Source organism: Phoca vitulina, unplaced genomic scaffold (assembly GCF_004348235.1).
Source record: "Phoca vitulina isolate PV1807 unplaced genomic scaffold, GSC_HSeal_1.0 scaffold52, whole genome shotgun sequence".
Lineage (NCBI taxonomy): Eukaryota > Metazoa > Chordata > Mammalia > Carnivora > Phocidae > Phoca > Phoca vitulina.
In genome coordinates, this window is record NW_022589755.1 from 9882533 (window position 1) to 9895154 (window position 12622).

General features: G+C 55.5%; 1 protein-coding gene across 1 annotated transcript in view; it reads right to left on the minus strand.

Annotated features, from left to right (window-relative positions):
- Positions 1–992: 992 nt before the first annotated feature.
- Positions 993–12622, minus strand: part of CBLC (Cbl proto-oncogene C) — a 15790-nt gene continuing 4160 nt past the window's right edge. The window contains exons 3-11 of the mRNA XM_032388740.1: positions 12065–12221; positions 11675–11796; positions 10299–10436; positions 7483–7570; positions 6661–6792; positions 5218–5376; positions 4264–4332; positions 1374–1489; positions 993–1249 (exon numbers count right to left, since the gene is read on the minus strand). Coding sequence (XP_032244631.1) covers positions 1240–1249; positions 1374–1489; positions 4264–4332; positions 5218–5376; positions 6661–6792; positions 7483–7570; positions 10299–10436; positions 11675–11796; positions 12065–12221 — 991 coding nt within the window. The 3' untranslated portion in view covers positions 993–1239. The remainder of the gene's footprint in view (positions 1250–1373; positions 1490–4263; positions 4333–5217; positions 5377–6660; positions 6793–7482; positions 7571–10298; positions 10437–11674; positions 11797–12064; positions 12222–12622) is intronic.

The following is a 12622-nucleotide window of genomic DNA, read 5'->3' on the forward strand; positions in this document are numbered from 1 at the left end:
CTCGGGACATCAGTGTATCCTCATCAGACCAGTTCTGTGGCGTGATTGGGGCTGGGCTCCGGCTGGAGCCCAATGCCGGTGGTTCCTTTGCCTTTCACGGCTTACTTTCCCATCCTGGTTCTCTAATCGCTCCCGGGAATCTGTGAGAGATCCCACGTCCTCTCAATGAATTCCCTTTCTGCCCCGGCTTGTGCTGCTTGGGACAAATCTGTGGTATGGACTTCCATGCTCCCTTTACACCGGGATACCTTTTCCTCTTCTTTTCAGTCTCAGCTTGGATGCCTCCTCCTGGAGGTCCTCTCTGACCTCCCAGCCTGGCTCAGCTGCCCACTCTGGGTTCCTGTAGCCCCCTGTTTCTCCCCCACCCCCCTAGCCCTGCCCACTCTGGGTCATCACTGTATGTCACCCACTGGATTGTGAGCCACCAGGGGGCAGTGATTAATGCTATATGCGCCCAGCCTCGCCCAGCCTCACCCAGCCTGGGGCTGGGCACAGGGCTGGGCTCAGGGGGTGCGGGCTGGCTTAAACTGCAGTGGAGGGAGGCTTGGGTCCCTCCAAGATTAGTGATGAGGTGGGGAGACATGTCCTCAGTTTGATTTGGACTGGAAATCACTGGGATCCTTCTCCCAGAGTGGAATGGAGGAAAGAACATTGGGACAAGATCAGGTGCATAACTCTTAAAGAAATGTGGGGTCTTTTTGACTAGGGACTTAGTACTTGGATATCTGGATCTGGTTCCAGAAAATTTTTTTGCATTAGTGGGGAAAGAGGGATGGCTGCCCGATTCTCCGAAAACTTGGGACTCTGGACTCCTGGGTCTGAGGGAGGAGGCTGGGAGCCTGGACTCCTAGATCCAGAGGAGCTGGATACCCCACTCGCCCCTCCAGACCCCTGCATTAATGGGGGGGATGATCAGGCCTCAGGGACCCCCCCCCAGGTCAAGCTGCCCCCTAGTGCCTGCTGCACTTTCTCCACATATCAGAGGACAACAAGGCTTGGCAGTTTATTATTCACAAACCCCTTCTAGCCCCTGGGGCTCCCTTTAGCAGCACATTTGGGGCCCTGCGAGGCAGAAAGAGAGGGCGGTTAGATAGTATCACAGCCAGGCTGGGGGACAGGGCAGGGCCAGGCCAAGGGAGGGAACCTGGCCGGGGCTGGGCTGGAGTAGACTCACCGGCCCCCATGCCTGGGCAGTGATCATGGGCCCCCCCAGGGGCAGCCAGAGGGGTGACTTTTCCCTTAGGAGTTTCTGCAGTGGAGAGAGTTTGAAGAAGGGCTGTTGATTTCCTAGGACCAGTGTTTCCCTTCTGCCCCCCCATCCCCATCTTCCCGCACACCCAGGAGTCCCAGACCCCAGCTGCCTCTCCACTTACCCTGGGGCTCCCTCCCTGGCCTGAGGGCTGGAGGTGATTTGCCATGGGGCCAAGGCCACAGTCTTAACTCTTGGAAAGGAAAGAGGGCCCCGAAGTCTGGGGAGGGCCAGAGGTGCCTGGAGGGGAGGAGATTAAGAAATGTCATAGCTGAGCTATAGCTATCTTTCATTTCACAGGTCTGGACAGCAGTAATACATTGGTTGCTTGGGGGAGGAGGAGGGAAGGCCAGTACAATAGTCTTGTCCCTGGTCCATGCTGTTTTATCCCCTAGCACCTCTGGCTTGAGTAGGAAGTTTTGTTTGTCCATCCATCTACCCATCCCTCCATCTATCCAACCATCCATCCATCCATCTATCCATCCATCATCCATTCACCCACCCATCCAACCATCTACCCACCCATCCTTTCATCCATCCACCCACCTATCCATCCATCCATCCACCTACCCACCCATCCTTTCATCCATCCATCCACCCACCCCTCCTTTCATCCATCCATCCATCCATCCACCCACCTATCCATCCATCCATCCATCCACCCACCTATTCATCCATCCATCCATCAATCCATCCACCCACCCACCCACCCATCCTTTCATCCATCCATCCATCCCACAAATATTTCCTGAGAATCTACAGTGTCAGGCACTATTCTAGGTTCTGAAGAGACAGCTATGAACCAGGTAGACAAATCTCTGTCCTCATGCAACTGATGATGTATTGAGCAAGAAGCTTACCATGAGTAATCAGTGCACAGACAAGGAAATATCCAGAGAGTGTTAGATGTTCTTCAGGGAACTGAAACGGGCATGGGGAGAGTGGGGGGCAACTAGATAGGAGTGGCTGGAGAAGACCTCTTGGAAAGGGCGGCAATTGAACAGAAGGCTGAGTATTTAGAAGGATGTAGGCAGAGGTCCTGCAATGGGTGGCGGGCTTGCTGGCCTGTTAGAAGAACAGCAGGGGTCCACTGTTGCTGAAAAGGAGTTGGGAGTATGGTAAGAGGGTGCAGAGGTGGGGGGAGTCAGATCCCTCAGGCCTTGTGGGCTGTGGAGAGTGTGTTAGCTTTTTCTTGGGGCCCTAGGGGGGCAAGTGGGGGCTTCTGAGAGGTCAGGGAGGGGTGTGACCCAGGTTACGTACACCCAGTCTTGCTCACTTCATCAGAACCTGCGGGGCCCATGCCAGGCTTGTTGCTATTCTCCGCATGGGGACAGTGAGGATGAGAGGTCGCCGGAGGCCAGCAAGGTGCCGGGTCCCACTGAATGACGGGCTTGCTGCCTAGAGGTGGGCTTCTCGGACGGAGAACAGCAGTGTGGGAACAGCTTATGCAAACCACAGCCACGCTGACATGGCCCCCTTTGCCCTTGTGCCCACAGCAGCCCACTCCTCGCCCCCATGCGGCAGGGACCGGCATGGTGCCCACTTCACAGACAGAACAGAGGCCCATGGGAGTGGAGAATGGAGTCTGGAGTCTAGAGCCAGGGGCCTGGGGGCCAGTCCCGACTCTGTCATCTTGAGCTGGTGACCTCCACATCCGGCTCTGAGTAATAGGGATCATAACAGTATGTACCTCCCTGGGTTGTCATGACAATTAAATCAATACGTTAAGAGCAATGCCAGGCATATACCAAGTTCTATACACGTTAACTATTCTCCTTCTGCCAGTCACTTTGCTGGGCAGCAGCACCCCCCACCCCCTCCTGGGGCCGCCTCTTTTGCAGTGTGTTTTGAAGAACAAAGGGTAGGAGTTGCCTGGGATTTGAATCGGGCAGGGTTTGGGGAGCGGAGGAAAGGGCATGCCAGGTGGAGGGCCCAGCCTAGGCAAAGGTGCGCCCCTGTGTCCCTGTCGGCCCGCCATTCGGGCTGTGTTCCCCTCATTGTCCTCAGGGAGCCGGCTGAGTGCCTCCTAATGTTTCCATTTGCTTTTGGCTGCAGGTCTGGATCTGTTTTTAGCTTCCCTGGCTGGTGTCACCGCCACCCCCCTTCCTGCTGGCTCACTTGTTTGCTGCGGTCGAATAATGTTCCCGGACTTCCTGAGCTGTTTGTTTGAAGACAGCCCTGTATTGATTGAATCTTGCGTGTGCTCAGCCTGAGATGCTAACAGAGACGGGCCCCTCCCCAGCAGGCCAGGGGCTCGGAAAATCCTGGGGTAGGAAGTAAGGGGTGGGGGGAGAGATAGAAGGCTGGGGCTTGCTTAGAAAATAAGCAGATGATTTTAGGGTTCTCTAAGCTCCCCCCACCCCAACACCAGATTCTCCTGTATCAGGCTGTGAGGTTCTGGTGAGTGTGGTCACCTCTCTGAGCCTTCTTCCTCTGGGAAGTGAAGAGGGGAACAGTTTTGACTTTGTAGGCTACTGGGAAGACCCAGTTCAAGGTATCCATTCAACGCCTCTTCACTCTATACCTGCTATGAATCAGGCACTGTTCTAGACTCTGGAGACATACCAGACAGGACAGAGTCCTAACCTTCAGGACGAAGGGACCCTGCTGACGGTGAGAGAAACAGACTATAACTTCTGCCACGTGCTGAAAAGAACTATGGAAATCAGCAGGGAAGAGGCTTGGAGGGAGGGGGGTGTCTTATTATCAATAAAATAGGGTCGTCAGGGAAGGCCTCCCTGAGGAGGAGACGAGAAAGCAAGCCTGGGGAAAGGAAATCCAGGCAGAGGGAATAGCTGGTGCAAAGGTCCTGGGGTAAGACATGCCTGGGATGCTGGAAGGAGAGTCAGGAAGCCAGCCAGGCGGATAACTAGGGAAGAGAACAAGAGGGCGTAGAGGATTGCCCAGCACCTTGTCAATGGGCGCGAAGGGTGAGTGCTGGACCAGGGGACCCTGAGGAACCCTGGGGCTGAACAAGACCCGAGTTGCCCACCTCAGACCAGTGCCGGACTCACCACTTTCAGCTGGCCTTTAGCTGGGGATGCACTCAGCTGAGGGGGCAGTGGGGGAGCTGAGGGAACCACCTAGGAGAGACAGAGGGTGAGGAGGGGATTGTAAGCTGCCATTGTCTTCCCCCCTATGTGTCCTTCAGCCTAGAGTCCCAGCATTCAGGCACTCTTCTAGGCTTTGGAGATAGAATAGAGAAGAAGGCAAAGTCCTAACCCTCAGGAGAGTTACAGCTGGAGAAAGTCAGAGCCCCAAACCCTTGAGGAAGCAAAGGTCCAGGTCCGTAGGACCCCAGAATCCTGTCACCAGCTGCCTTTTCCTTCAGACCCAGGGGTCCAGACTCCCAGCCCCTCCTCCCTCAGAGCCAGGAGTCCAGACCCCCAAGCTCCTCCTCCCTCAGACTCAGGAGTCCTGCCCCTAATTCCCTCCTCCTTCAGACCCAGGAGTGAGGCCCCCAGCCCCTCCTCCCTCAGACCCAGGAGTCCAGACTCGCAGCCGCTGCCTCCCTCAGACTCAGGAGTCCTACCCCCAGCCCTTCCTCCCTCAGACTCAGGAGCCCAGGCCCCAGCCCCCTCCTCCCTCAGACCCAGGAGTCCAGGCTCCCAGCCCCTCTTCCCTCAGACCCAGGAGTCCAGGCCCCCAACCCCCTCCTCCCTCAGACCCAGGAGTCCAGGCCCCCAGCCCCTCTTCCCTCAGACTCAGGAGCCCAGACCCCCAGCTCCCTCCTCCCTCAGACCCAGGAGTCCAGGCCCCCAACCCCCTCCTCCCTCAGACCCAGGAGTCCAGGTCCCCAGCCCCTCCTCCATTAGACTCAGGAGTCCTGGCCCTAATTACCTCTTCCCTCAGACCCAGGAATCCAGACTCCCAGCCCCTCCTCCCTCAGACCCAGGAGTCCAGGCCCCCAGCCCCTCCTCCCTCAGACTCAGGAGTTCCAGTTGCAGCTCCTGCCTGGCCCTGCTCACCTGCTCCAGCTCCTCCTCCCCATCTTCCTGGTCACTGCTCTCTTTTGGGTCCTCAGCAGTGGCCCTGGCTTCCGCTGGCCTCACTTGGGATAGGATACTCACAGCCTTTTGGCCCTTGATCTCTCTGCGGCAGAAGGGACAGGTCTGGCTCTCGGAGTGCTGGGGGTGGGGTTGGACGGGATAGGGTCAGGGTTGCCCTGTTCTCCACCATGTCCCTTGGGACCACAAGGGCCCGCCTCCCCAACAGAGTGATGTGCTGAGGACAGATGGAGGGAAACAGTGGGGAGAGGGAGAGGAGTTGTGAAGAGAGGAGCTGGGGGAGATGCAGGATGGGAAGGGGATGGGAGCAGAGCGTGAGGTCGGCGGGGGGGGGGGGCACACAAGCAGGATGCCCAGCGGAGCCAGGGTGTTGTGGGGGGCTCAGCTGTCCACAATGATGCTGTCCCCTAGGAATGCCCGAGGCACCTGCGGGGGCCCGTACGAATTGTGGTGACAACCGCCACTGGGGCCAATGTTGTGGCTCAGCCGGCCCCTGGGCTTCTTATGATCGCAGGACACACCTCAGCAACAACCACCAGAGCTCCGAAGAACCAGACTGATTACTCACAGGTCCTGGGGGGTACGCGGCCTGCCTGGGGCCCCACGGTGAGGTCCCAGGTGCAGAGAGAGGGAAGCTGCATGCACCCGGGGCTCTGCCTTTATTAGGGGCCAAGTGGGGTGTCTAGGGATTCATGGGTTCACTCTTTATTGGTCAATTTGAGGCATTAGGACATGGGAAGGGAAAAGCAAGGTCTTAAGGGGTCAGCTATCTGACTGGTTACCCCGGGCTTTCTAAAGCTTCACGAGTGGGGTGGCCTGGTTCCTTATTGGGTCATTTTGCTAGCAGCCTGTGTCCCACAGTGACAATACGTATATTCAAGATGAATGTCCTTGGAATGCATGCCCCAGCCATCAGAACTTGTCAAATACCTCCATCACCATCAGGAAGCTTAAGGTCATGTACCTATACTACGCAGGGGCAACAGCCCCGGGTTTCCCAGGGGCCTTTGCAGAGGGCTTTGTGGGCTTGGATCCTCACCACGGCCCTTGGGAGGTTGCTACTATCAGCCCCGTTCTCCAGGGGAGGAAGCTAAGGCTCAGAGAGGTGGAGCCACTGGCCCCAGATTGCCCAGCCAGGAACAAGGAACAAGGAGCCCTTTCCACTAATAAGGACGCAGCTGGAGAAGCAGGAGTGGAGGTGAGAGACGCAGAGCAAGACGGAGACAGAGGCACAGAGAGGTGGGCTCCCGCTCATCACTCCTGAGTGACCCTGAGCAAATCTCTGCTCGCCCTGGGCCTCAGTTTCCCCATCAGATCCACGAGGCATGCAGGCGATCCTCTAGGAGGGACTTTTACCATAAAGTGGGGGGACACTGGGCAGGAAGGCAGGGCAGTCAGACCCACCTGCCAGGCGGCCAGGCAGCGGCTACAGAGCAGGTGCCCACAGGGCTCGATCTTCACGTCCTTGTTGCTCTCAGCACAGATCTTGCAGAGTTCGAACGTGGAGTCCATGGCCCAGTATAGCTGCAGCTGCTCCTAGCAGGCAAGAAGATGGGGAGAGTGGGAAGGGGGCAGCCAGCCATGGGGATATAAGTCAGGCCACAGGAAGAAAGTCCTAAACTTCTATGCCAGCCCCGAACCCTCCTAAGTTCAAGGCCGTGTGTCCAGCAGCCTCCTACATGTACCTTATTATGAGACTCAGTCTCCGGGGTGGTCTATATTCAGGGTTGCCAGATTTAGCAACTAGAAATACAGGATGCCCTGTTAAATTCGATTTTTGGGTAAACAATGCGTAACTTTTTAGGTCTAAGTATATCCCAAATACTGTGTGGGAGATACTTATACCAAAAGATTTCATTTGTCGTTTCTCTCTCACCCATGGGGTGGCTGTGAAGACCAGGAGCTGGTACAGGGGCTGTCATCGGTGAAAGCTCAAGTGCACCAGCCATTCTGATCGTCTCAGCAGTATCGTTTCCTGGTTTAATCCCCGCAAAAACCCCTGGGGAGAAGGCAGGAGGCTCCGTATTTTCCGTAGAAGGAACAGAGGCAGAGAGAGGCCAAGTGATTTAACCCAGATCACATGGCCACCACACCAGCACAAAAACCCAAGGCCTCTGGGATTCTGGAGCCTGACTCTGTGGGAGAGAATTCTGAGTCGAGCCACAGTGTGGGGGGTGGGGCAGGAAGCAGGGATGGGGCGGTAAGGGGCACAGGCTGGGACCTCACCTCTGACACATGGATGTACAGATGGGGTTCCATCTGGTAGAGCTCAGTCAGGTCTGGGTTGTGGTTCTTCCCATCTGGGTAGAGGTAGCTGGGTGAAGGGAAGAGAGGGGGTACTGAGGGCCATCTAAGACTCCCTACCCCAGAAGAGCAAGGACTCCCCGGACTCTACCATGGGCCCAGGGCCCCTGGATGAGCATCTCTCCCAAACCCATCATTGGCCTGGGGATCTTTTCCCTTCCCTCTCCTCATACTGGGACTTTCCAGGGCAAGCGGTGTCCCCTCAGACGCCAGGGCAGGGCCGTGTCCCCTCAGACCCCCCCCCCCCACAAAAAAGGGCACCTTAGACCTAAGTGTCCCAAGCTCTGGAAATACAAATCAGATCAACAGGAACCAGGAAACTGACTGAATCCCAGCCTTTGCCCTCCCAGAGCACCCCCATTCTTGAGTGTTCAGGCCCAAGTATAGAAGCATGTTAGGTCACACATTGCTGGAGTGACCAAATCCTAGTCTTAGGCTAGCAGAATTAGAAGGACCCTTCTAGACCGTCTACACTCCACTTCACATATAGTTACTGAGGTTCAGTGCAGGAAAGGTAACAGCTCAAGGCCACACAGAGGGGCTTGGAGGGACGTGGGACCAGGGCTGTGGGCAAGGTCTGGGCGCCGGGCTCCAGGACAGCTGAGAAAAAGGCTCTGCACCCTCTGGGTCAGAGTGGGGCCCACAAGTCCCCTGAGCCTGGTGGGTCTGCCCAGCCAGCCAGGTAGAGCAGGGCAGGTGCCCCAGGCTGGGCCCCAGTGCAGCTCTTCCACAAACACACTGTGTGCCCTGGGCTGGGCATCTCTACCTCCCTGCACTCAGTTTTCCCTTCTGTAAAGTGGACATAATCATGCTGGGGGCAAAGATTGGTGGCATCCACAAAACATGTGCGGTATCCTTCCTCCACACCTAAACGCCCCCCCCAGAGGGAACTGCTATGATCAACTTTAGACCTGGCAAGCTGCCTCACTGTGTGGTAGAAAGTGCTTGGAGTCTCTTCACCTCTCTCAGGGCCTTGATCTTCCCATCTCTCTAGTGGGTGGTGGGGTCTGTGTGCTTCGTGGGGGGAGGGGGGTTAAACCAGATTGACGGTATTCATACTTATTTTATCTCTAGAATCCTTTTCTCCAGTGAAGTCTGACCTGGAACTTAAGACATTGCGGTGGGCGAGGGTCTGTATTCTGAGCCTGGCTTCACATCCCAGCCCGTGAGCTCAGCGGCTGTGTGACCCAGGCAAGTGGCTCTGTCTCTCTGTGCCTCAGTTTTTCTCGGTTGTCAAGTAGGGATGTGCCAGTATAACCAATAGAGCTTCATTATTCTTGGATTCCGTCCTCGCAAATGTGTCTACCTGCTAACATCTGTCACCCCCAAATCAATAGTCATGGTACTTTTGTGGTCATTCATTGACTGCACAACGTTGCAAAAAATTTGAGTCACCTGACGCGTTTCCGTGAGGTTGGAGAAGGCGACACTCTGCCTTTTTGTTTCAGTTCCTTACTCTATAAACCAGTAACCTTATCAGTGCATTTGGTGCCATGTTTTTTGCATTTTTGTGCTTTTTGTTGATTTCGCCATTTTAAATGGCCCCATAGTGCTGAAGCGCTGTCCAGCGTTCCCAAATACAGGGCTGGGATGCGTCTTATAGAGAATATACGGGTATTAGATGAGCTTCGTTTTGACTTGACTTCACTGTGAAAGAACCGACTACATATTAAATAAGGTGTCTTTAGGCAGAAACACACATAAAGGTTACTATTGGTTACCAATAAGGTAGCAATTGGTTGAGAAAAATGTGACCAGATGGGATGCCTGGCTGGTGCAGCCGGGAGAGCATGTGACTCTGGATCTTGGGCTCGTGAGTTCAAGCCCCATGTTGGGTGTGGACCTTACTTAAAATTAAAAAAAAAAAAAAATGGGACCAGAGTCTTGCAGGAATCTAAACCCGTATTTGCCCCACGAGCAATGGCTCAGTATTCGATAATTCAGTGTTTGCGGCGACTTTATAGAACAAAACTACCATTAGCAACAAAAGAGAACTGACTGCATATCTGTCTCCTATCATATCATTTAGGTATGCCTGGTAAGAAAGGTCTGGCTAAAGGTTCAGGGAGAGACTTAGGAACCCCACCCGCCTTTTTCCGCTCCTCTCCTACCCAAGGCAGCTTCTGAAAGAGGGGCTGGGGGGCAGCCAAGGTTAGAGGTTGAAAACACCTGTCCAGCTGTTTGCCCAGTTCTTTCTGCTTTAAGAGTCTAGATTCTAGAACAGGATATGGATATCTAGAAGCAAAAGCTTTTTAGCAGAATTCCCAGGAATGGAGCTAGTGGAGTCAGCGCCCCCCCTCCCCACTTCTCCCAGCCACTTGCTAGCCCACACAGCAGCTTTCTGTGAATTAGAAAAGGCGCCCTTGGGGTGCCTGGGTGGCTCAGTCTGTTAGGCTTCTGACTCTTGATTTCAGCTCAGGTCATGATCTCAGGGTCGGGCTCACGCTCAGTGCAGAGCCTGCTTGAAATTCTCTATCTCTCCCTCTGCCCCTCACCCTGCTTGCAAGCGCACATGCTCTCTCTCTCTGTTTATAAAATAAATAAAATCTTTAAAAAAAGAAAAAGCTCCCCTTCCTCAAGACCCTCATCTGCCACCTACTGAAACAATATAGTATTGCAAATGTATGTCTGCCATGTGAACTGGGTGCCCTTAGAGTGATCTTGGGCAGTGCTCAACACGCACCACCTTTCGAAGTGCATTCTCCTGACACCCTCCCCCTGCCAGGATGGTGACTCACAAGCCTTCCTTTTGTCCGTCCAGGAGTGCTTGGAACAGGGGTTTGTTGAGAGGGATGGTCTGCAGGATGCTGCCATCTGAGCTCACGTATCCAATGGCCCATTGACCCAGGCGAGTGCAGCTGGGCCGGAAGATGTAGCTGGAGGAAGAGGTTGGTAGGATGGGGTGAGGGAGTGGTCATCGCTGTCCCATCTGGGACTTCCCAGGTGCCCATTCTGTTGGGGATCCAGGTGTCTAAGTCCTTGTTCTTTATAACCCAGCTTCCCACTTTTTAGGCAATGAGCATTAAGATTCCTGTCTCCCACTGTAGGGGATAGCCATTGGTTTACCTGCTTGGCTCTTCATCCTCCTTCACTGGGGCTTAGACAAAGCTGATTCTAGCTTGGCCAATCAGTGCCTTTTAGGACCCCTGACCATAGTGATGGAGGTCAGCCCTGAGATTTTTGCTAGAAGTATCAGGAGCAAGGTACCCCATTTCTACAGAGGTTGCTAAGCTGGTAGGGTGTACAGCTGGGGCTTCTAGAAACCTTGTGCCACCATAAGGAGAGACCATGTCTGAGAATGAAGCAAACAGAGAGAAGTAGACACAGGGAAGACACTGATTCCTGACACTTGAGCACCTAGATCCAGCTGTGCCTGAAACCCCATACCTGGTCTTTTCAAACACGAGAATTAATCCATCCCTTTTGCTTTCCCTTTAAACCAGTCTGAAGTGTAACTGGGAGAGTGCTAACATACTTGCTGTCCTGAGGTTCTTGTACATCAGCCCTGCAAAGACTCATGAATGTGACCTCCTATTCCCTTAACCTCCTGGTGTTCCAGGTAGCTCAGCCCCTCGATCCTTAGCCCTCTGGGAGGACCCAACAGCTCAAATTTCCTGGCTTGAAATCATTTAAGGACTCAGGTGTTTGGATCCCAGTCTCCTACCCCAGCAGGTGTGTGTGTGTGTGGGGGGGGGGGTCATATTAAAAAAAAATTTAATAGATGGTACAATATGAGCTCTGACTCAACAGAAATGGATCTTATCCTAGGGCAGGGTCTTCAGGCCCCCTGCCAGACCAGGTATTGTTCCTCTAGCTGCCAGATTGTGAGAAAGTGCATTGTAAGAGAGTGTCAGCAGAAGGCACTTCGAAAGGTGGTGCATGTTGAGCACTGCCCAAGATCATCGGGCTCCTGGGAGGTCCCAGGAGATGAGGCAGGGTGGCTGGAGTCACTCAGCATCCTACTTCTCAGTTCTTGGCAGTCTGGGGTCCCAGGTACTTCAGCCCTTCCGTTCTTACTCCCCAAAGGCTGGCTGGGCTCCCCCCACACCCCAGCCCAGGATCCAGACCCTGGAGCCCCCAGCAGCCTCCTCCTCCTGAGGCCTGGCCCTTTTACCTGCCTGGCTTGTCTCTGTAGGTCTGCAGACGCGCTTGGACCTCATCATATGTGAGGAAGGCCATGTAGCCCGGGTGGTTGACTGCCAGGAGCTGCCAGTTCTTGAGGAGTGTTGGCCACGGCTGGAGGAGGGCAGCACTTGGGTCAGGGAGGGGCCGAGGAAGCCGCCCACACCTCGTGCCTCCCAGGGTCTCAGCACCCAGCCACTGGGCTTACACCTGGGGTGGGCCTCGGAATCTGTTATACAGTAGACCCCAGATCTTCCCTTTCCCAGGAACCACGGGTCCGGGATCCCAGCCCCTCTTCCCTCAGACCCAGGAGGCCGTGTTCCCAACCTCTCCTTCCCCCAGGACCCAAGAGTCCGGGCTTCCAGCCTTGGCCGTCGCTAACCTGGAAGAGCCTGGTGAAAAGGTCAAACTCGAAGATGGACACGTGGCCGCTGCAGGTGAGGTTAATGGTGGAGCGCAAGGCCAGGGCCGTGCAGCCAGATTCCACTGGGTGGCAGGTGCACAAGAGCCACTCAAACTCAGCCCAGGGCAGCACACACCTGGAATGGGGGGGGTGGTGGTATGCAGCTGAGGAACCTAGGATGGGAAGACCTCTAGGAAGGAGGCAGCTGGGGGCAAGGGCTCCTGGATCTGAGGTGGGAGGGACTGCGGGCCTGGACTCCTGGGCTTGAGGGAGGACGGACTGGGGGCCTGGACTCCTGGGTCTGAGGCGGGAGGGACTGGGGGTCTGGACTCCTGGGCTTGAGGGAGGAGGGGCTGCGGGCCTGGACTCCTGGGTCTGAGGCGGGAGGGACTGGGGACCTGGACTCCTGGGCTTGAGGGAGGAGGGGCTGGGGGCCTGGACTCCTGGGTCTGAGGCGGGAGGGACTGGGGGTCTGGACTCCTGGGTCTGAGGGAGGAGGGGCTGGGGTCTGGACTCCTGGGTCTGAGGGAGGAGGGG